At 47.1% G+C, this 24,115-nt stretch overlaps 1 protein-coding gene across 1 annotated transcript in view; it reads right to left on the bottom strand.

Moving 5' to 3' along the window:
- Positions 1 to 2,119: 2,119 nt before the first annotated feature.
- The window catches only part of c6h3orf18 (chromosome 6 C3orf18 homolog), a 75,349-nt gene continuing 53,353 nt past the window's right edge, over positions 2,120 to 24,115 (bottom strand). Inside the window, exons 2-5 of the mRNA XM_078543159.1 lie at positions 21,676 to 22,049; positions 19,870 to 19,895; positions 5,404 to 5,530; positions 2,120 to 4,090 (exon numbers count right to left, since the gene is read on the bottom strand). Coding sequence (XP_078399285.1) covers positions 4,010 to 4,090; positions 5,404 to 5,530; positions 19,870 to 19,895; positions 21,676 to 21,924 — 483 coding nt within the window. The 5' untranslated portion in view covers positions 21,925 to 22,049 and the 3' untranslated portion in view covers positions 2,120 to 4,009. The remainder of the gene's footprint in view (positions 4,091 to 5,403; positions 5,531 to 19,869; positions 19,896 to 21,675; positions 22,050 to 24,115) is intronic.

Below are 24,115 nucleotides of genomic sequence, written 5' to 3'. Positions count from 1 at the left end.
GGAGGCATTGGGCCTCCAGCCTTGTTTCCAGCCAATGAGTGACTGGCAATTGAAGATTGGACGATAACTGGCCTTCAAGTAAGAGAATAAGAACACAAGAACATGAGAGATGGGAGCAGCAGCAGACCAGGTGGCCTGTCAAGCCTGCTCCACCATTCAATACGACCAAGGCTGATCTTCGGCTTCAAATTCACTTTCCCGCCCACCCCTCATAATTCCTCGATTCCCTGAGAGACCAAAAATATTTCTATCCCAGCCTTAAATATAGTCAACAATGCAGCATCCACAATCCCCTGGGGTAGAGAATTCCAAAGATTCACAACCATTTGAGTGAAGAAATTTCTCCTCATCTCAGTCCTCAATGAGACCTCTTATCCTGAGACTGTGCCCCCACATTCTAGATTCCCCAGCCAGCAGAAACAAGCTGTCCTATCAAACCCCTTCAGAATCTTGTATGCTTCAATTAGATCATCTCTCATTCTTCTAAACTCCAGGGAACATCGGCCCAATTTACTCAGCCTCTCATCATAGGGCAACCATCTCAGCCCAGGGACCAATATGGTGAACCTTCGCTGTACTGCCTTCAATCCTTCCTTAAAAATGGAGACCAAAACTGCACACAGTACTCCAGGTGTGGTGTCACCAAAGCCCTGTACAATTGTAGCAAGACTTTCCTTACTCTTGTACTCCAATCCTCTTGCCATTAAGGGTAACGTGCCGTTTGCCTTGCTTGCTGTACCTGCATGCTAACTTTGTGCATTCCTTGCACAAGCACACCCAAGTCTCACTGAACATCAACATTTTCAAATTTCTTGCCTTTTAAAAAATATTCCGCTTTTCTATTCTTACAACCAAAGTGAAAAACCTTGCACTTCCCCACATTATGCTCCATCTTTCATTTTGTTGCCCACTCACTTAATCTGTATCTCTTCAGCCTCTCTTTGTCCTCCTCACAACTTACATTTCCACCTAGCTTTGCATCGTCAGCAAACCTCTGTTTTATTGGTTAAGTCATTAATATAGATTGTAAATAGCTGAAGTCCCTTGCGATACTCCATTAGTCACAGCCTGCCAGCTTGAGAATATCCCATTTATGCCTACTCTTTGCTTCCTGCCTGTTAACCAATCCGCTATCCATGCTAATATATTATCCACAACTCCATGAGCCCTTATCTTGCCTATTAACCTTTTGTGTGGCACCTTTTTGAATGCCTTTTGGAAATCCAGGTATACTACATCTACTGGTTCCCCTTTATCTACCTTACTGGTTACACCCTCAGAAAACTAATAAATTTGTCAAACAAGATTTCCTTTTCATAAAACCATGTTGGCTTTATCTGATCAAACTATGATTGGCTAAGTGCATTGTTAAGACTTCCTTAATAATAGATTCCCGCACTTTCCTGACGATTGATGTCAGGCTAGCTGGCCTGTAGTTCCCTGTTTTCTCTCTCCCTCCTTTCTTGAATAGCGGTGTCACATTTGCTAACTTTCAATTTGCTGGGTCCATTCCAGAATCTAGGGCATTTTGGAAAATCATAGCCAGAGTGTCCATTGTCTCTGTAGCTACCTCTTTTTAGAACCCTAGGCTGGAGGCCACAAAATCCTGGGGAATTGTCAGATTTTAGTCCTTTGATTTTCTTCAGTACTTTTTCACTGCTGATACTGATTTCCTTAATTTCATCACTCTTTTTCTCACCTTGGTTACCCTCTAATTCTGGTATGCAACTTGTACAATGAAGACAGACACAAAATATTTGTTCAATGTCTTCACCATTTCCTCATTCTCCATAATAATTTCCGCTGTCACTGCTGCCAAGGGACTAATGTTTACTTTAGCTACTCTCTTCCTTTTTATATATTTATAAAAGTTTTTACAATCTGTTTTTATATTCTCAGCTAGCTTGCTCTCATATTCTACTAATCGCCTTTATATCAACTTTCTGGTGGTCCTTTGCTGGTTTCTAAGATGCTCCCAATCCTCAGACCCGCTACTATTCTTTGTAACCTTATATGCCTCTTATTTTAACCTAATACTAGCCTTAGCCTCTTGAGTAGGCCACGGATGGGTCTTTCTTGCTGAATATTTGTTTTTCAATGGAGTGTTTTTTTTTGTTGAATATTTTGCATTCTTTCTTTAAATGTTCCCCACTGATTATTTACCTTTGGCCATACCTTTCAGTCTATTTACCCAATCAACCTTAGCCAGTTCTTCCCTCATACCAATGTGATTGGCTTTGTAATCAAAGAATGGAGGACTTAGCGTTGGCCAGGAAGGCTGGGGTGGCTGGCAATCAGTAGCAATTAAAACGGCAACAACTAATCTGTGGCGCATGATCATCTTTCAAAATTCACAGAGAAGAAATAAAATACGGTTAATTTGTAAACAGGGTGCATAAAAGTAGCTTCACCTGCAATGAGACACTAATAATAGGGGCTAGGGATCTAAATGGGCAGGAGTGGCAGAGTCATTTGGATGTGGTCCTGGTTTTGTATTTTAACATGGCTTCTCGGTACACCCTCACATTGCTTCACATTTATTTCAACCGAGTTTCCGTCATTTTGGAGAGACACCCTGAAATCTAGCTCAGTAACTCAACCAACAGGAAAGGATAGGTTCTTACATAGCAAAGAATGAACTTCCATTTACATAGCACATAACATGAACTCAGAACATCCCAAAGTGCTTGGAAATGTAGTCACCATTATATTGTAGGAGTTGTACTGCGGCAGCCAATTTGCACACAGCACAAGCTCCCACAAACAGCAATGTGATAATAACCAAATAATCTGCTTTCACGATGTTAGTTGAGGGATAAATACCAGGGAGAACTCCCCTGATCTTCATTAAAATAGTGCCATGGGAGCTTTTATGTCCATCTGCGAGGGCAGACAGGGCATTGGTTCAATGTCTCATCCGAAAGACAGAAACTCCAACACTGCAGCACTCCCTTAGTAGGCCTGAAGTTTGTGCTCAAGTTCTGGAGTGGGATTTGAACCCCTGCTCTTTTGACTCAGGGATGAGAGTGCTGCTACATTGTGCCCACCATTTCCAGATACATGTGTGACTGGCAGGCGTTGCCCCTAATGTTTAACGTGCAGCAGTAAAATCGGCCAATAAATACTAAACGGCAGCTAAATGTCAAGCGGAGTTAGCTTAACCTTAAAAAAAGGTGCAGTTTTTAACTTTGAAGTTGACCTTCTGGCAGTAGTGAGACCTCTGCATTAGCACACCCTGTACCTAAATCCACCTCCCCACCCCTCAGGACAACCTGGGGCAGAATGGAGAGGGGAGGGCAAGGCAGGAGCCCTCAGTATTTCTGTAGTGTCTGCAGAAGCCCCCACAAAAAAAGAGTGTGAAATCTTTATCTTTATATGGTTGTGTGCGGCTTAAACCCAGTCTAATCCTCTGCTATGGGTGGGGAGTAGGGTGGCCAACAGGGTTCGTTTGTCCATCGTAGGGCGCCCTGTTTGCACTTTAAATGGACCTCGACGAGGCATTCCATCCGACCAGCGGTGGGCTCAGGATGTGGGATGGGAGGATTGCCACATTAAGAGTGAACGGGAGTGTGAATCTTTTTCCTGCAATTTCTGGGGGTGACGGCGGGGGAAGGAAGGGCCCAAATGGCTAGCACCTCTTTTCCACCAAGCGAGGGCCCTCAAAATTCAGCCCAGTGTCTCAAAAGGAAATGAATGGGATTCACAAAAATAAATAAATTCAGTAACAGACTAATGAGCATGATTCACTGTTCCATTCACCCTTCATTGTAAATCCCAAACCACCCCAAGATTTTCCATTTGCCCTCTCCCTGCCTGTCCAGAACAAACCTTTCTCTTGCAATGTGCATATGGAAGTTACCCAAAGTGACTAAGAGTGACCAACGACTTAGAGATCTGGTGGGGGGTGGACAGGCCATATATAGGAATGTATATATGACTGGAAGTACATCACACGACCATGCACATATTGTCCCTCTCAGTTGGAGCTTGAAGCCGAATTCAGTAATGCTCAGGCATGAATGGCATTGGCCACATCAGTGAACACAAGTCTGCTGGGCCTCTGCAAGGATCCTTGACTTGGCATCAGAATCTAGGAGAATGGAACATGGAAATGAGTCACTTAGCAACGAGTCAAATTCGCCCCTCCACTGCCTCCACTAGATTTTCTGATTGATAGTCACTCTGGCAGACTCCATACACTTTTTGTTAACTCTTAAAATGTATGGGAAGTTTCACCCTCCTCACGTTCAACCATTTCCAATATTGAGGAAGCAGTGAAGTGGCCATTTTAAATGTTATTTGTTGCATTCGCATTTCGAGCTCTTACCTGCAAATTCACAACAAAATCCAACCTGTGAAGTGCCCACCTCAAGCAAGCTGACAACTGGAATGTTCAATGTTCCTCGGCCAGCCATTATGTAGAGATGGGACCTTAATTACCTCTGCAATAACTTTAGGAATGCAGGAACAATAGAATGTTATTCAGCCCCTCATGTCTCAACCATTCCTGTGCTTCAACCTCTAAATCTCACTGCTCCGGCACTGTTCCTAGTTCCATGGATATTTGGATCTATATATGTCCCAAATGAATGACCTCACCCTTCCCATGGATGATAGTACCAATCGGGTGATTGTGAATGGGCCCTACCCACTTTACATCCATCTCGATTTTTATCTCCAGTGATTTCACTCAATATCAGGAGGGATTAAAATAGTGGCCAATTCTCTATCACTCATTTCACCCTATCAAGCAAAGGCAAGATGTACCCCATTGTGGCTTTATCAAAAATGGGTGTTTCAGCTAGTCTGATTACGGGGTTGACTATGGCACATCTCACTAACTGAATAGACTGTTAACCCTCACTGTTAACACTCACTGTCACCTTCACCACTAACTCTCACTACCAATCCTCATTGCCAATCCTCACTGTCACCTTCACCACTAAATCTTGCTGTTAAGCCTCACTGTCAATCCTCATTGCCAATCCTCATTGTCAATCATCACTGTCACACTCACCATTAACCCTCATTGCCAACCCTCACTGCCAACCCTCACTGTTAACCCTCACTGCCAACCTTCACTGTTAACCCACACTGCCCACCCTCACTATCAACCTATGCTGCTAAACCATGCTGCCAATCCTCACTGCTGATGCTCACTGCCAACCCACAGGCCAACCATCACTACCAGCCCTCACTGTCAACCCTCCCTGCTAAGCCTCACACACATGGGGAATGACCACTGAGACGGTGCCAGGTTGCAGCCACTGATCATGCCCAAGCAGCCAGGGGTACCTTCAGAAGAAGTAATTTGATGAAAATAAAGAGTAGATACCCTCACTGACTGGCACATGTCATGTAAAGGGTGCCGGAGATGGATTCTTTCTTTTCATGCCACCTTACCTTGCTCTGGGATGCCTGCGATGCTGTCTCACGGCCGTGATCGAGTAGCTCCTGCTCTAGCTCATCCTGCTCCTCACCAGGGTCAAAGTTGTACATTGGCATCAGCTGGTGACGTAGCTTTTCCAGCCTGATGGGTGGGCAAAATACAACAGAAATGCACCTTTTAGAGACAGTTTCTCAAAAGCTGACGTCCCTCCAGTGCCACAAAGAAATCTGAAGACTCACATGCACATACTAGCATTTTAATGGTCACCCTTTCAAAAGGTACTTGGACTTTTGTATCAAGCGTCGACCTCAGGCCCTTCATTAGTTAATCAGCACAAGACTCTGGTGGTGAACTCTACAGTCCAGTTTGTCTGCTGATTTATGCTCTATTATCCAATCGAACCTCTAAATCACAGAGGCACTACCGTTGGCATCAATCCCCCAGTCGAAGGTGAGAGGAAACCGGGCACTATTCCAGCTCTTGACCATTGTCTAAAGGCCTCTGGCACATACTTACCTGGGGTGAAGACAGAGTCGGGCAGTTAGGACACCCTTCAGGGTTGTTGACCAGCCTACTGGCACTCCCTGTTTAGGCTTACAGATGAAGAGTGGGCACAAAGGCGAGGTGCTGGGGGACAGCTGGCAGCCGTGCAATCAGGCTGACTGCAGGACCCGCACGGCACGGGGAGAGAAAGTGGGAGGAGAATAATACTGACATTTTAACTTCTACATTTCATGTTTCTTTTTACAAGTTGTTTAACCATCAGATATATCCCTGCAATATTAGGATGGTCCAGACCCCATTAGCTTCTGTACTTGCTTAGTTACACTGACCCAGCTCTCAAAATGGAGACATCACTACATTTAGGAATTAACTGCACTTAAGAAGTACATCATAGGCTATAAGACACTTTGGGACATCTAAAGACACTATACTCAGTGCAGGTTTTGGGTTTTTTTCCTCTTTTCTTCCATCTTTCTTTCTCAGTTTCCTTTCTCTCTTTCGTTTTCTTTATCTATCATTCCCTTTCAGTATAACCTGTATATTTGCCTACACAACAGAGCCTCAATAGTCATGCATTGTCAGGCATGGCTTGATGGCTAACGCTCTTGCCTTTGTGTCTCCAGTTTCCTGGGTTCAAGTCCCACTCCAGGATTTGAGTGCAAAAATCAGTGCTGCACTGAGGGAGTGCTGCACTGTAGGTGGTGCTACAAGACATTAAACCCAAACCCTGTTTGCCTGCTTGGTGGGATATAAAAGATCCCACGGCACTATCTCGAAGAAGAGCAGGGGAGTTCTCCCTGGTGTCTGAGACAATATTTGTCCCTCAATCAACATCACAACAGATTAACTGGTCAATATCACTTTGCTGTTTGTGGGAGCTTGCTGTGTGTAAATTGGCTGCTGCGTCTCCTACATTATAAGGCTGACTACACTTTAAAAAGCACTTCATTGGTGATAAAGCGCTTTGAGATATCTGGTGATTGTGAAAAGTGCTATATAAAAGCGATTCTTTTTTCTTTCATTGGACTTGAAGCACTATGACATTGCATAGACCTAACAAGGCGCTAGATAAATGCAAGATCTTTCTTTCCATCTGTGTAGTACTCCATCCAGTGGTCTGATTAAGTACTGTTCGAGCTGAACTTTGTGCTGGCAGACAGCACTCAGAGGAAGCTCTGAGACTAAACCCTTGACTTTGGCAGGGATCTAGGTCAGAGAGGTAGCCACAGAAATAACTAGAGCTCTTGAAGCTGGTCCAAAGCATCTTTAAAATTAGAGTAATGGAATTTTGCACTGAACAGCAAGCCCTTCCTGCTGCTGACCTTCTAACCTTTATAAATCCCATCAGCACATTTCAGCATGCGTTGCAGGAATGCACCAAGGCTCCTTCGACAGCGCCTTCCAAACCCACGACCGCTACCATCTAGAAGGACAAGGGCAGCAGACACATGAGAACACTACCGCCTGGAAGTTCCCCTCCAAGCCACTCACCATCCTGGCTTGGAAATATATCAACGTTCCTTCGCTGTCGCTGGGTCAAAATCCTGGAACTCCCTTCCTAACAGCACTGTGGGTGCACCTACACCACATGGACTGCAGCGGTTCAAGAATGCAGCTCGTCACCACCCTCTCAAGGGCAACTAGGGTTGGGCAATAAATGCTGGCCCAGCCAGCGAAGCCCACATCCCGTGAATGAATTAAAAAAAAGTGAAATATCAATCTCACTTATGGCCAGCACTTCCTACTGACCTAATATTCAATAAGATCAACTCTACAATTCGTGTATCGCCCACCCCTCTTTGTCAATGGGTGACAAACGGATAATGTAACAAAGAGCTATTTAGGCAATTTTAGTACTAAAAGTCACGTGTTGATCACAAAATCCCCTCTGTTTGCCATTTTAATAAAAGTGCTAAGCTGTTTAAGCACAAGTTGCCCTTGATTTTGTGCTTGAGTCCTGGGTTTGGATTTGAACCTGCAACCTTCAAAATCAGTGTCAATTGATACTATAGGAAAGTCCCAGGGCCAATCCCTGGTCTGTGCTGACTCTCCCATGATGTTGTTCATGGTGTTGCAATGCTTGAGTGGGATAGTTGATGGCCTGAATGTATGGCTATATAATGTGGTATCTCACATGGTAGAGGTCAGGCACTCTCCCTTACCTGCCTTGTCATTTTCATATTGCTACTTCTCTCTCTGTTTCCCTCCTCATCTGCTTCTCTTTCTCCCTCTCCCTTCTCTTCTGCTTTTCTCTCTCTTTCATTCTTCTATCCAATCGGGCTTTTATTGAAAAAGCGTTAACTGGCGGAACATTTAACCGTGGCAGAAGTGGGTGTGAGAGTGGGCAAGACAGGTAGGGTGGATTCGTCCCAGAATTTGCTCTAAGTGCGGTAGCAGGAGGGAGAAAGGACTTTCTACCTGCTGGCTGCAATGGCGGCTTTTCAAGCCGTATCGTCCCAATCCCGCCTCATTAATCTTGCGTTCCCAGGAAGCACGCCATTTCTGATTGGCCCGCCATGACATCACCTTGCCGCTTCATCAGGCCGGGTGCCATATCTAAAGTGCAGCCGCGTGCACACCTCTCAGTGCTTCCAGCCCAGGACTGCTGCACAGAAGATGGGCCCAGAAGGCTGCAGCCTCCCGATTCAGTGACGCATCCTGGAAGGATGCCACAGAGGCCCGCCATGACGTCTTCTACCCCCCACTCTGGCTGCAGAAGGGACAGCGACATCACCAATCCGGCTTGGGAGGCAGTGGCAGTGGTGGTCAGTGCCAACACTGCCCACAAGAAGTTGGCCATCTAGTGCAGAAAGAGGATGAACGATCTCACCCGTGCCACCAGGGTGAGTCAACCATCTCATCACTCTAAACTCACATGCCCATCTCACTGCCAGCTCAAGGGACATCACCACTCAGTCTCTCACACACACCCTCACATCTCCATCTGGCCTCATCTCCTCTGGAGATCACCTCCTCAACCCGCCCATGGCTCCAACTCAGCACACACGCATCCTTCTCATTTGGCTGGAAATGCCCCTTACGCACACTCTCTCCATCTATCTTTGTGCAGGACAAGGTCGCACACAATAAAAGGGGGAGGACCCAGTCCAGGGGTGGAGTGCCGGACATAAAGGTCCTTACCCCCTTCGAAGACCTCGCATTAGAACTGGCCGGAGGGGAAGTGGACCATTCCTGCGGCAAAGGTGAGGTCGGCGCCAGGCATCCAAGTGAGGATCATGCACCAGATCATCCCTCTGGCAGCTCAATTGTGAGTCCATTGTTCTGTGTACTGCGGCGGCCATGCACTATAATCTCCGCTTTCTCTCATAGGCGCACCTGCCAAGTCGCCCTCAGGCAACCTTGGCCCCCAGTCCAGTGACGACAGCTGCTCGGGTGAGGACACCGAGAGAGCACCCTGGAAGACCTGTCAGAGCGCTCACCCACGCCCTCCACCAACACAGCGATACACACCTCGATATACTGCAGGCTCAGGTTCACTGTCTAGTGAGCACAGCACACAATCTGTTCCTCAGCAGGCGGAGGCAGGGACACCCGAGGTCGTCAGCATTCAGAGGACTGCTGGAGGCTGGGAATCTGCTGAGTCGGTCCTCAATCAGCTGTTGGAGCCTCAGCAACAATCACGGGAACAGCGGGAAGGGGTGGCAGCCGCACTCTTTGGATTGCAAGGCATGATGGAGGTGTCCATCCGCCTTCAGTCTGAGGTGATAGTGTTGTCATGCCCACACATACAAAGGTCAACATTGGCAGGATGGTAGCCATCATGGAGACCTTGGTCCTGCACTGCTGCGCAGGCTGAACTCCATCGCTTATGCCATTGTTGGCCTCCAACACTGTCAATGGGAGAGGGGAGCGGGGCAGCTCGATCTCACTCCAGCTTCCCCTTCCCTTCAAGAAGTGAGCCAGGGGCCCTAGGGTACCCATAGGGAGGAGGATCAACAGGTGCACACCCCGGGGCCATCTGCCCAGGTGACTCCGGGAGTGTCCGGCCCATCCAAATCCCCTCTTCCTCTGACCCCAGCAGCTCCAGCTCTACAGGCCCAGGAGGTACTACTGCCACACAGCAGGACCCTGAAAGCAGGCCGAGGCCCTCCAGCTCTCAGCCCTCTAGAAGACACCCGTCAAGGTCATCACAGACAGGGAATAGCAGTCAGCAGGCTGCCTCCACCTCCGCTGTGGATGTCTGGGGAGCACCAAGCTGTAGCAGCAGGGTTAGGAAGGTTAAGAAGATGTAGCTGCACAGCCTGGGCACGGGTGTTAATCACTTGTACATAATGTTCACTATTATAAATAAACTCGCAAGAATGTCTCCCTGCCTATGGCTCCTGTTCAGATGAGCAGGGTTCGTGTCAGTCAGATGTGAAATCTTGGCCCCTGCACAAGGTAAAGGCAGGTGTCTCAGTCCAGGGCCTCTTCCCTGTGTTTTGTGCAAAGTTCCCAGCACACTGATGCTGCGCCTTCACGGTCGCTGGTCAGATCAGTCATGCCTGTACCTCGACGGGGCTTATCATTGCTGCCAGAATGTCCTGGGCCGGCGGCACAGAGTTCCATCATTCTCTCTGTGTGCTCTCAGCACCTTTGAGGTGCGGCTGGCCCCCATCTCATCAGCATCTGTGTCCGGTGACAGTGTGATCCTGAAGGGTTCAGCTCACGAAGGATGCCATAGGATCAGAAGAAGTTAAAGTTTCCCCGCTGCATCTCCATGATATGACCCTGTTCACAGAGCGCAAGCGAGGTACCATCCAGCCTGACAGAGCCAGGCATTCACATAAACTATGTGACGGCCTATAGAGTGTCCCCACTGCATGTCATCATCATCCTCCTGGAATGTAGGGATTATGGGCATCCGCTGCTTCTCCATGACAGGGGCCTTATCACACAGGGTATGTGCGCTGATCCCGGGCAAAATGCACAAAGTTGTGTGCCTTCACGAAGATGGCATCCATGGCCTCATGGATGCATTTGTGGGTGGAGGCTTGTGATTTCCCACAGAGGTCACCTGTGGAGCCCTGAAAGGAGTCACTGGCGTGGAAATTGAGCGCTGCGGTCACTTTCATGGCCACTGGCAGTGGATGCCCTCCATGTCCTCGTGGCGCCAAATCCTGCAGCAGGTGGAAGATGTGACCGACAAGTTCCCTGTTCATGCGCAGCCTTTGCCAGCACTGGTTCTTGGCCAACTGCAGGAATGACAGGCGCTGTCTATAGACCCTGAGTCTAGCTAGGCGCCGACCAGCGATGGCTCGCTGTGCCTCTTCAGCATCGTGAGTGGGACTCTGGGTAAAGGACCCCACTCAGTTGGATCTCCACCTTCCTGTCGCCCCCCCACCGCCCCCCACCCCCACAACCCCCACCGACCCATCAGCCACACGACTCTCACCAGCAGTTAAAATCGGGATTGAAAGTGTTAAGAAATGAGAATGATCTTTGAACGGTCCCACATTTGCTGTTTTTGAAGTCTTGACTTCCAGCCCTAATTTTAGCAGCGGAAAGGTTTAAAGCTTCTCCTTTCATCTAGAATGATGTATGTTCATGAATGGAGGGGGACGGAGTGGGCGGTGGGGTGGGGTGGGGAAGGGGGGTGGTGGCACTAGGCTCCAGCCTGAGGAAGTGTAGGTGGCCACGCCCTCTCCCTCTCTTATCTTGGCCAGCACTTGTCCGCAGTTTAATGAATGGATTCACAGGGAGGAAGGGGAGAAGAAACCGGGGGCCAGCCACAAGTCACGGTGGTTTCTGCGGTTGATGGTCCTGTGGAAGCAAATGTCACCTCGGCAAAGCAAACTCTGCAAACCACAGGACACCAGGGACGAGGATGTGTCATTCACTGAAGCCTCTGCTTGTCACGGGTCGCAGAGGAACCAAGAGCCAGCTGCACTATTTCAGTTGGAGGTGAGCCGGCCTCGAGACCCTTAGGATATCCTGCCAGTACCGTTTGTGAACGAGACGTTAAAAACCAGAGCCTGGCCAATGCTAAATCCATCTTTAACCACAGCATAAGGGAAATAAATATCTCACAAAGAGATCTGGTTTTAATAAAGGCCCACCATTCATATCAAACTACCTTACAAAAGACATTTATTTTGTGCAGCAACAGATGGAGAGAATAGTGGGTGGAAATGCAATACTGATGAGAGTATGAGCTTTACTTTTAGATCCTTGGGACAACCTAATCAAAAGGCTGGAGTTTTAATCCCAGCTTCAGCTGCCAGATGAACCCAGCTGGCCACGTTGGGCTCACTTCTCTGCTTGGTTATGAGGAAGTTGCTTTTCCTTTGTTATTCCAGAGCCGTTTACCCAATTCCCTAGGCATCACGTGCCAGGGGAAAGAGGTGCAGGTTTCTTTTCTCAATCTCCATGCCAATGTGCAGCAAGATCTGGATAATATCCAGGCTTAGGCTGAGAAGTGGCAAGCAACGTTTGTGCCACACAAGTGCCAGACAATGACCATCTCCAAGACGAGAGAATCTGACCACCTCTTCTTGATGTTCAACCGCATTACCATCGCTGAATTCCACCCCCTCCCCCCCACCCCCCAATCAACATCCTGGGGGTTACCATTGACCAGAAACTGAACTGGACCAGCCACACAAATACTGTGGTTACAATTAGTCAGAGGCTGGGAATTCTGCAACAGGTCCTGCCTCCCCAAAACCTGTCCACCAGCTACAAGGCACAAGTCAGGAGTGTGATGGAATATTTTCCAATGGTCTGGGTGAGTGCAACTCCAACAACACTCAAGAAGTTTGACACCATCCAGGACACAGCAGCCCACTTGATTGGCATCCCATCCACCACCTTAAAAATTCACTCCCTCACAATGCAAAGTGGCAGCAGTGTGTACCAGCTACAAGATGAACTGCAACAACTTGCCAAACATCCTTTGACGACACCTACCAAGCCCGCAATTGTCTCTTCACCCAGAAGGTCAAGGGGCAGCAGATGTATTTGAACTCGACCATCTGCAAGTTCCCCTCCAAGCCACACATCATCCTGACTTGGAGCTATATCGCCGTTCCTTCACTGTCGCTGGGTCAAAATCCTGGAGCTCCCTCACTAATGGCACTGTGGGTGTGCCTGCAGCACATGGACTGCAGCGGTTCAAGAAGGCAGCTTACCACCACCTTCTCAAGGGCAATTAGGGATGGGCAATAAATTCTGGCCTTGCCAGCAGTGTTCACATCCCATGAATGAATTTTTAAAAATTCCCATCCATTGTAGATTAGAGTTGCCAACTGTGCTTGGAGGTTTCACCACATGTCCTCCTGCCTCCCAGTGCCCCACCCCCACATTCTTCTGCCAGTGGTCATCTGACATGTCCATCCTACAGGCCCCAGCCTCCCATAGCCAATTGGAAAGCGAACAGACTCCTCCTTACCTGATTGGATGATTATTGACTGTCAGTCAAACAGTATTTTTTCCCATATTCAATCATGGAGGGTTGGCAACCCTACTGTTCATTCTCCTGGGCTTTCCATAGGAAAGATGGAGTTTGGCCTGTGTCCTTGCTGGAGAAGGGAAGGTAAGCCCTAATCTACCTCACCCTGCAGGATTCTTGCTTAGCAATTAAGGCCTTCAAACGACTGAACTCCTTCAACAGTCAGAGGGACCTGATCTCAGAGGCCCTTCAGCTAGACCTGCAGCCATTCATATATTCCCTCCCCTGGCTGTCAGGGGATGGTCTTGGACAGGAAATACTGTTGCTTCTTGGGCCTGAACAAGAACAGCATACTGTTCAGATGTATTGCACCTCAAAGACATACCAAAGTGATTGACAGCCAATCAAAGTGCTTTTGAAGTGTGGTCACTGTTGTGCTGTAGGAAGCGCGACAGTCAATTTATGCACAGCAAGCTCCCACAAACAGCAATGTAATAATGACCAGATAACCTGCTTTCAGTGGTGTTGTTTGAGGGGTAAATATTGGGCCAGGACACCAGGAGAATTGCCCTGCTCTCCTTTGAAATGCTGCCAGGGCTTGAAAATTGCAGCTATGAGGAAAGATTGGATAGGCTGGGGTTGTTTTCCTTAGAACAGATCAGGCTGAGGGTTGACCTAATTGAGGCGTACAAAATTTTAAGGGGCCTGGATAGGGTAGACAGTAAAAACCTGTTTCCCCCTAGCTGAGGAGTCAATTACCAGGGGACATAGATTTAAGGTGAGTGGTAGAAAGATTAGAGGGGACATGCGGAAAAACCTTTTCATGCAGTGGGCATCTGGAATTCACTGCCTAAATCAGTGGTTGAGGCTGAAATGCTCAACTCGTTTAAAAGGTACTTGGATCTTGCATTGGAAGCATTGTAACCTGCTGGAAAGTGGGATTAAAATGAGTGGCTAGTGTCTTTTTCTGGCCGGCACAGACATGACGGGCTGAATGGCCTCTTTCTGCGCTGTAACTTTTCTATGGTTCCATGGTTCTATGGAAATAAAGCCTTGGGATCTCTTCCACCCACTGAGAAGGTAGATGGAGCCTTGGTTCAACATCTCACGCAAAAGGCGGCATCTCCCGATGCACTGGAAGCGTCAACCTGGAGTGTGCGCTCGAGCCTCCGGAGTAGAGTTTAAACCCGCACCCTCCTGACTCAGAGGCGAGAGTGTTACCCAGTGTGCCACAGCTGATACATTTTAGGAATGGAAAAACAAGCATTCAGCCCAACAATCTTATTGCCTTTCCATTGACCGGCCTCCCCATTCTTTCACCATGATCTCCATTCCCCGTCTGAAAAATTGTCCCTTGAACTCATGTCTGCTGTGTTCCGGCAGTGTTTTTCCTGGCAATCCTGCAGCTCTGTTATATTCTGGATGAAGAAAGTTTCACCTTGTTTCCTTCCTCACTCCAAACTTCTTTGGTTTTAGTTTGTGCTGCCTGGTGTTTGAAGCCTCACTGAAAGTATTCTCCCGGATCAACCTTATGAATGCCCTTCCTAATCTAGAAGGTTTCCATGTGGTGACAGTGGCAAAGACAACAACAAAAGCTGGAACAACTTGCATTCGTGCCAGGTCAAAAAAAAGAGTCAGAACTGGATTCAGGGTTATGTGCAGCTTTTCCACATCTTACTGGGGGTGGGAGGGGGCATATTTGGCTGGGCATGTGCACCCTGTAAGTTTATGTGTTAATCCATGATCCTTCCCACCCCACCACCCCAGGGAAAGCTCCCCCCCACCTCCCCCCACATGTCGCTTCACAGAGGCTTAAGGGGAAAAAATGGATGCTGAGGCGCAGGAGGAGATATCAGGAGAGGTGACTAAATGTTTGGACAAACAAGTGAGGTCACAAGAAGGGTCTTAAAAGAAGAGAAGGAGATGGAGAGATGTAGGGGTTTAGGGAGGATTTACAGAGTGTGGGACATAAAGTGACTGCCTACGGTAGACTTAAGAACATAAAAGCACAGGAAAACAAAGCTGGATTTCAGACCTTTGAGCTGGCTGCACCATTCAGCAAGACTATGGCTGATCTTCCACCTCAGCTCCACCTTCCTGCATTATCCCATATTCCTCAATTTTGTTAGCACAGGAAAATCTATTGACCTCACTCCATGACTGAGCATCCACAGCTCTCCGGCTTAGAGAATTCCAAAGGTTCACAACCCCTATGTCTGAAGAAATCGTTGACCTCGGTCCAAAATGGCCGACCCCTTACTCTGAGAATCGGGGCTGGATTTTTTTGGAGTCAGGGAGGTTCTGTGGAGGGGTGTAAATGACGGCCAGGACCCAATTCCGGGATCCCTGACCCCCATTCCCGGGCTTTCTGATTTACAGCATTGCTGTTTAAGGGTGCAGGCTGGGTCGGGTGACGAGCCCGCACCCTGCACTCCCCGACCTGGCCGACTCCATTGGGGCGGGGAGGGGGGTGGGGGGGTAGACGTGTCCTAGGTCTCCACAATTTTCGTGGAGTTGGGCCCAGTTTTCAAAAAGTCATGGTTCACTGTGCCTCAGAGGTGCTGTGAACCATAGTCTGGATGAGGGAACCTTTTGAAAGGTAAGTTGAAAAAATCTCACCCATGCTGTCCATGCCAAGCTATGCCCCCCACCCACCCACCTTGGCCCTTAATATCCTCCATGCCAAGCTATGCCCCTCTACCCACTGCCCAGGGCTCCCATACTTTCCATGCTGAGCTCTGGCACGTCAATGCCCTTTCACCCACTATACATTCCGTATTGAACCAATGACCCCTCTAGTGACAATAGGATGTGTTAAAAAAAGCTTTTAAAAACGCATAATGAGGCTTGCCTGAGAGCCCAGAAATCCATTAGAATCTGAAACAGCTGGGTTACAGGGAAAACATTGTTTGATTGACAGCTCTGGGTCTCTGATCTCTTCTGTCAATTTCATAATGCTTATTCACACAAGATAAAGAGGTTTCAATTGCTTGCAATTTCTGCTATTGATACTTTAAAGGTTCAGGATGATTGACGCTTTTATTGGGGTGTAGTGAAAGCAATTTTTATGAATGCATGGCTGTTTTTTTAAAGCTTTTTTAGAGACATTTATTGCCACTATAGGGTTAACTGTCTCTACACAGAGTGTATTTTGAGTTAAAGGGCATGGAAGTGTAACATCTTAGCATGGAGGGTATAACGGGCCATGTGGGGGTGGGTGGAGGGGCATAGCTTGGCACGGAAGGTATGAGAGGGTGGGTGGAGGGTATGGATGGGGAACGGAGAGTGTATGGGGATCTGGAGGTGTGAGGGGGAAGGGTTAGAGGGCCCTCCTCTTTTTATTTTAACTGGGACAAGGTCCCACAGCACCGAGGTGGGCCTTTTAAAACAGTCCTCCTCCGTACCTGGCAGCCCCTGTGGCTGCTTCCGAATTCTTTCCGGGAGTTACAGGCCCGACTCCTGTCATCACCCACCACCACCAGCCATCACATCCCCATCTCCCCCCAACCCCAACCCCCCCAAACAACCCCACCCCCTAGAATGAAAATCATGCCTGTGCAGGCACTTTTTTCCTGGCTGGGGTTGGGGGGGCGGGGGTGGGGGGCGTTGGGGGAAGGTGGGTGAGGTGGGGGGGCATGCTGAGCCAGGAAATTTCCCAACTCCCACTGCCCGCTACCCGCTTCGAGGATGAAAATCCAGGCCGAGGACTCCATATTTGAGATTTCAGCCGGGGAAGTATTTTCTCAGCATCTACTCTGTCCAGTCCCTTAAGATTTGTATATAAAAGCAAGGGTGGATGCATGAGAGGGCAGAGGAAGAGGAACAAAGAGTTTGGCTGGGGGTGGTAGCCGGTCAAGGTTGCAGCACTGAAAATAGTTAAAGAGATAGGGAGGTGTGAGGCCATGGAGAGATTTAAAGACAGAAGAATCATAGAATCTTCCAGCACACAAAGAGGTATGTACTGGCGCTTTATTCATAAGAACTGACAAACTCCCATTCCCAAACAACCATTCCCCTGCACTTTCCCCAGTAATTTTCTTCCTTTCAAGTATTTATCCAATTCCCTTTTGAAATTCACCACTGAATTTGCTTCCACTGCCCTTTCAGGCAGCGCATTGCAGATCACACCAACTCACAGCAGAAAAAAAATTCTCCTCATCTCCCCTCTCTGTCAATTAGCTTAAATCTGTGCCTCCTGATCACTGACCCTTCCGCCAGTGGAAACAGCTTCTCCTTTATTGCTCTGTCAAAACCCTTCATGATATTGAACACCTCTGTCAAATCCACTCTTAGCCCTTTCTACTCTAAGGATAACAAATCATCTTCTCCAGTTTCTCCATGGACCTGAAGTCTCTCATTCCCAGTACCATTCCAGTAAATCTCCTCTGCCTCCTCTTCAAAGCCTGGACGCGCTTCCCAAAGTGCCGTTCCCAGAATTGGGATTTTAAATTTAAGATATTGAAGGAGCCAAAGTAGGTCAGAGTGGACCCAAGTGATGGGCGAGTGGGACCGTTTTCAAATCTCTTGGTTTTGAAATAAATCGAGCAGAATGTCTGTAATGGGGAGATGGTGGCATTGTGGTAATGTCACCTGACCAGCAAGCGAGAGGCCCAGGCTAAAGCTCTGGCAACATGGGTTCAAATCCCACCACAGTAGCTAGTAGAATTTAAATTCAATTAATAAACCTGGAATATAAAGCTAGTCTTGGTAATGGTGACCACAACAACTACCATCAGTTGTCATAAAAACCCATCTGGTTTACTAATCCCTTTTAGGGAAGGAACCCTGCCATCCGTATCTCATCTGGTCTACCCACAGCAGTGAAACGGGCTACCAAGCCACTTGTTTCAAGGGCAATTGGGGATGGGCAACAAAGCTCTCTCCGCCTCACTAAATTTTGGGCATTAGGGAGCAATTGAGTTAACGATGGAGGAAGAAGACCAAAGTTGTCAGGGGGCATCACAATACTCCAGCAGTCCATCTACAATTGGATGGCAGGAACCCTGGAGGCAGGTCCATGGTACAGAACAGCCTATTTAATGCAACATGATTGATATTGGGCCACAGAATCTTGAATGTTCCATATTATCATATGTACCTTATCCGAGTTTTCTAAGCTTCATTAATCTTACTGACATCTTAAAGATCAGGAATGAAGTTCAAGGATTAATTTGCGCCCCAAATCACACTACTATATCAATGGTTCACAGTTCGAGAGAAATCCAGTAGATCTGTAATGCTACACAATGAGGAAATAAATTAGAAAACATTGCTGAGCTCTCCTGAAGCATTGCAAGTGCGCAAGGTAGGCATTGGTTTGTGTTGAGGTCTGGGATCTCAGTCCACCTGGAATCAGCATTGCGGAATCAGAGAAAAGCAAAAGCCATGGTTCCTGCTCTTGATTATTATTGGTAAACCTTGCTGTTTAATGGATGTGGACTGGCATTGGTTGAAGACAGGATTAGCTAATCTTGATATTCCTCCATCTTTCATCCCTGCGACCCTCCCACAGTCAAACTGGTACTTTTCTGGCTGAAAGAAAATAACCACCAATGGAACAGAGGGAGTGGGGATTGAGAAGTGATCTTGTATCAGTGGAGAGTGTTGTGCTTTTATAATGATATAAAGGCACCAATCACACATAAGGGATTGGATAAACACATTGTCGGTTTATTTATTAAGGCTAGGCACATGGGAAAATTTATAAAGAGTTATAAAGCCTGAAGACCTCAGTGCTGCAGAGCTGTGTATCTGTGCTTTGTTGAAAAGCAAAAGTGAAGCTAAACCTGGATCGCATGACACACTTCCTTTCTAGTGATGTCATGCTACAAACCCTTAAAGGCATATTACAACAGAGGGAGTGAGAAATGAGGGCTAATCCAATGTCAGTGGAGTGGAGGAAAATAAGAACATAAGAAATAGGCCCGTTTGGCCCATTGAGCCTGCTCCACCAATTCAATAAGATCATCGCTGGTCTGATTGTGGCCTTAACTCCACTTTCCTACCTGCCCTCCATAACCTTTGACTCCCTTGTGGATCAAAAATCTGTCTAACTCTGCCTTGAATACATTCAATGATCCACTACTGCCTGGGGTAGAGAATTCCAAATACTAACCGATGGATCCGACCCTGCACACCTCCCTCCAGTTGCTAGGGTCCCCTAAGGCCCAGGAAACCCAGTCTGCAGGTGTCAAAAATAAAACTGATGTTAAAACAAAGGCATACAGCCTCCTTGAAATACTTGGAGGACTGACTTGCCACCTGTGAGAGTCCACCCTACAACCCACCCAATCGGAAATGGGGTGGGCTGGGATGACTTTTCCATTTTTTCTCATCTTTAAACCCCCCTCAACACATCCTGGAGAGTTAAAATTCCTCCCAAAGTAATTTCATTGGACCAGTCAGCAGTCCATGGGGAAACGTCATGCTACTCTCTTCCAAGTTGATAATGAGCAGAGTTGAGACTGTTGGTCAGCTGTGGAACCTAAACTCCCACTCCCGCTCTAAAACTACTCACTACGCATAGAAAGGAACAATATTCAGGAGGATTTTGCCAAACTTTAAAAAAAAGAACAAGCACACTCACCTTTTCCTTTTCCTGATGTACAGAACCTGAATCCAAGGAAAGATTACTCATTAGTGTCAACATAGCAACGACAAAAGAAGGGCAAAAAAATTCAACACTGAAGAGTGATAAGGAAACTGTGACTGCAGAAACAGAGAGTGTACCGGAAGCCAGAGCTAAACAGTGGAAATCTGAAATAAGAGCAGAAAATGGCGGGAAAATTCGCCAGGTATGTTACTGTCTATAAAGATGGAAAGACAGGCTCGTGGTTCAGGTGGGGAGCTGCCATTAATCTCTCCCAATTAAACATGGTGTGTCAAATTTATGGGCATAAAACAGGCATAGCAATGACCAGCTAAGTTAGAGTCATTATGGCACAGAGGGAGGCGCTTTTGGACCATGCCAGCCCTCTGTTAAACAACCTATTCGGTCCCACTCCCCACTCTATCCCTGTTGCCCTGAAAATGTATTTCTCTCAAGTACCCATCCAATTTCCTTTTGAAATCATTCATCATCACCACCCCTGTAGACAGTGAGTTCCAGGTGATTACCACCCACTGTGTAAAAAAGTTCTTCCTCACATCCCCCCTACATCTCCTGCCCAAAACCTTAAATCTGTGTCCCCCAGTTCTTGTACCATCAGCTAATGGGAACAGCTTTTCTTTGCCTATCTTATCTAAACAAGTCATAATCTTGTACACCTCTATCAAATCACCCCTCAATCTCCTTTGCTCCAAGGATCTCCTTTGCTCCATCGCATTCCCTGCTCTGACCCCATCTTCTCCAGTCTAACTATATCATTAAAATCAACTCCTCCCTGGAGCCATTCTGGTAAATCTCCTCTGCACCCTCTCAAGGATCCACATATCCTTCCTAAAACATGGTGATCAGAACTGGATACAATACACTAGTTCTGACCTAACCAGAGCTTTATAAAGGCTCAGCAAAACTTCCCTGCTTTTGTACTCAAGACCTGCACTTATGAATCCCAATATCCCAAATGTTTTGCTAACTATTCTCTCACTATGCCCTGCCACCTTCAAAGATCGGTGCACATGAACCCCCAGGTCCCTCTGTCAATGCCTACACTTTAGAACTGTGCCTTTAACTCTATATTGCCTCTTACTATAGCTTTTGAGAAAATACATTACCTCACACTTCTCAGTATTAAATTCCATCTGCCACTTATCTATCGATTCTTCTAGCCTACCTTTGCCATGTTGCAGTCAATCGGTAGCATCCTCACTACCGCATCTCCAAGTTTGGTATCATCACCAAATTTTGAAATTTTACTCTGTATTCCAATATCATTACTTGAGGTGCCCACGGCTTCAAGAATTATTTCTGAGAACGGCCAATTGTGGTAACTCTGGATACAGTATGCCATATGTCTTGGAATGGCTTGGTAAGATGTGAGCTCGCACAGTGAGATACAAACATTAGGCAGAACTCTTGGGGCAATCATGAACAAGCTGTACCCCTCCTGGCTGGAAAGGGGAACGAGCTCCATGGAAAGGACATGGTTTTACCTGCTTGCCTTTGACTAGCTCATGAGAAGCATCAACAGAGGGACGCAACTGGGCAGTAACACTTGGCAAATGGAAGTGGGAAGCAAGAGTGGGGAGCCCAAAATAAAAGAAGAAACAAGAATACCTAGAATGAGGTAGCACAGAAGGAAACCATTCAGCCCATTGCTCCTGTGCTGGCCCTTTGAAAGAGCTACCCAATTAGTCGCATTCCCTGCTCTTTCCCTGTCGTTCTGCAACGTTTTTCTCTTCAAGCATGTTTCCCAGGTTGAAATAGGGCAAGAAAAATAAACTGACTTACCATAGCCACAGTTAACGCTATAATAGTGATAATTCCAACTGGTACGAGCACCAACCCCATACTTGACCTCCCGGTTTCTATGTTAGGTGGTGGAATGGCAGTAGTGTTGGTACCATTTGTCACCATGGTTACTGTCTGAAAAGCCACCTTGTCTGTTACATTGTCATGCTCCGTTTCGGGTGTCAAGCTGAAGAAGGAGGCCGCCATGTTGGATGTGTTGTAGCTGATGTTGAATATTAGCAGCGACATCCTCCAGAGTTGCTCTGGACCCTCGTCTCCTTGTACAGCTCAGCCTGATAGACACTGAGCCGCAATCCCAACGGTTTCATTCTGGCGAGGCCTCCAGCTGATCATCACACCACTCCCAGAAATACCTGAAACATAGGGTTAGAGAGAGGTAATAACTCACCCAGCCAAAGCAAACACTCGATATGCAAGTCCGAGACTCATGTGGCCAGAAAGTCGAACCCCTTCTGCCTGCCCGACCGCACTCAGTCTTACCATCCAATTTGTACAAATCGCCTTTTTGGAATTGGTTCTTCTAATATGACTTGGCTCACCAATAAAAATCCCTCCATGGTCTCACCCCTCTCTACCTCTGTAATCTTCTCCAGACCCACAATCCTCCGAGATACCTAATTCTCACCTCTTGAGCATCCCTAATTTTAACCACTCCGCCATTGGTGGCCTTGCTTTCGGCTGCCTCGGCCCGAAAGGAATTCCCTCCCCAAATCCCTCTGTCTCTCTAACTTCCTCTCCGCCCTCAAGGTGCTTCGTAAAACATTTGGACATCTGCCAGGATACAGGGAGAGTGTCTCAAAGCCGGCCACCTCGGGGTTAAGTCCGTGCCAAATTTCGGACCGTACTGGTTTTCGGCTCTCGGGTGCTTTGGGCTGGGTTGGGTTGGGCACCTCGGGCCAGGTTAGGTCAGATCATGGGTCGCTCGGGGCGCAGAAAAAAAGACAGGCGTGCCACCCCACCTCGCAAAACAGGGCGGTAAGTTATTTTACTCATCTAATAATAATTAAAACTCAGGGATGGCAGCTTAAAACATGTCCGGTTTTCAGGCATTGCTAGCTTTCAGATAGCTGGATTTGAGACACTGTGCCGACATCTTTATGTGTCCTGGTGCCAAATCTTGTTTTACAACGTTCTTGTGAAGTGCTTTGGAGTGTTTTATTACATTAAAGGTGGATTGGGGTTATTCTCTTTCGAGAAAAGTAAGTCGAGAGGAGACTGGATAGAGGTTTTCAAAATCATGAGGGACCTGCACGGAGAGGGTGGGAAGAAACTGTTCTCTTTGGAGGAAGGTTCCAGAACCAGAGGACACCGATTTAAGGTACGTGGCAAAAGAACCAGATGTGACAAGAGGAAAAACATTTTTGCGCAGTGAACGATTATGTCATGACCACAGATCCTAGCCCTGAATTATTTACAGACATATTCAACCTTTAAGTAAGACGTGCGTGTGTTTTTTAAAAAGGACCGACAAGCAAAAGCTGGCTGAGACTGTAAAGTAACCACTTGCTGGAAAATTCCTATGTGGATTATGCTAGTCCAGAGAAAATGGAATGTCGCAGCTAAAAAGGTGTCAAGGCCTCCTTCAGACAGAGACACTTCAAAGGAAGAGATGCAATGCAAAAAAAAAAACGATTACCATCCCTGCAGAAACCATCTCCTGTTGAGTTATATCCCAGACTGTGGACAAGATTTGAATTGAGGGAAAGCATCTTCTAGGCAAAGGACATGCTTGTCTTTCCCTTCAAGGAATACTGAAGAAATGGGGTTAAATGCCAACAGCAACCTTGGTCTCTGTGTGCTTGTTTTGGTGTTGTGTTCTGGTGCTAGTGCGTGCTGTGAAGGTCACAGCTGAAGAACATCAACTAGGCATCCCTGCTCTTGCAGGTAAAAAAGTCTCTCTCTCTGATTGTTGGAAGCAGGTCAAAGGCGGCAAAGCCAAAACTCCTTCAGCTAACCTGCAGAACCAAGAATCTCCAAACCAACTGCTCAACTGCCAAAGTCAGCTCTACCGGAATCACCCAACTTCATGGCCACAACATTTCGCCATCTACTCCTCATGGACAAGCCAAAGACTGATTCATGCTTTTTTTTAACTTTTATTTTTGGACTCACTTCTCATTTCCTATTTGTGTCTAATGTGTGTTGCATTTTTATTTTTTTTTCTCATGTTTTAGTAACTAATAAACTCACTCTTTCTTTGACTCAAGAAAGCCTGGTTAAATTGGCTCCTTGTAAAACATAAATGCATTTGGACTGAGAAAAGGTATCCATGAGGGAAGGGATCCTTTTTAAATTAACCTTGTTGCGACCAACCAAGGGGGTTGAATAAAGAAAGGGAGTCAGTTCATTCCTCCTCAACTGGGGGCATAACAACTTGGGGTATCTCATCCAGGATCATAACAAATTGGGGGACCTCGCC

This window comes from Cetorhinus maximus, chromosome 6, assembly GCF_964194155.1.
Source record: "Cetorhinus maximus chromosome 6, sCetMax3.hap1.1, whole genome shotgun sequence".
Taxonomy (NCBI): domain Eukaryota; kingdom Metazoa; phylum Chordata; class Chondrichthyes; order Lamniformes; family Cetorhinidae; genus Cetorhinus; species Cetorhinus maximus.
The sequence above is the reverse complement of the archived record's forward strand: the minus strand, read 5'-3'. Positions and strand labels throughout refer to the sequence as shown.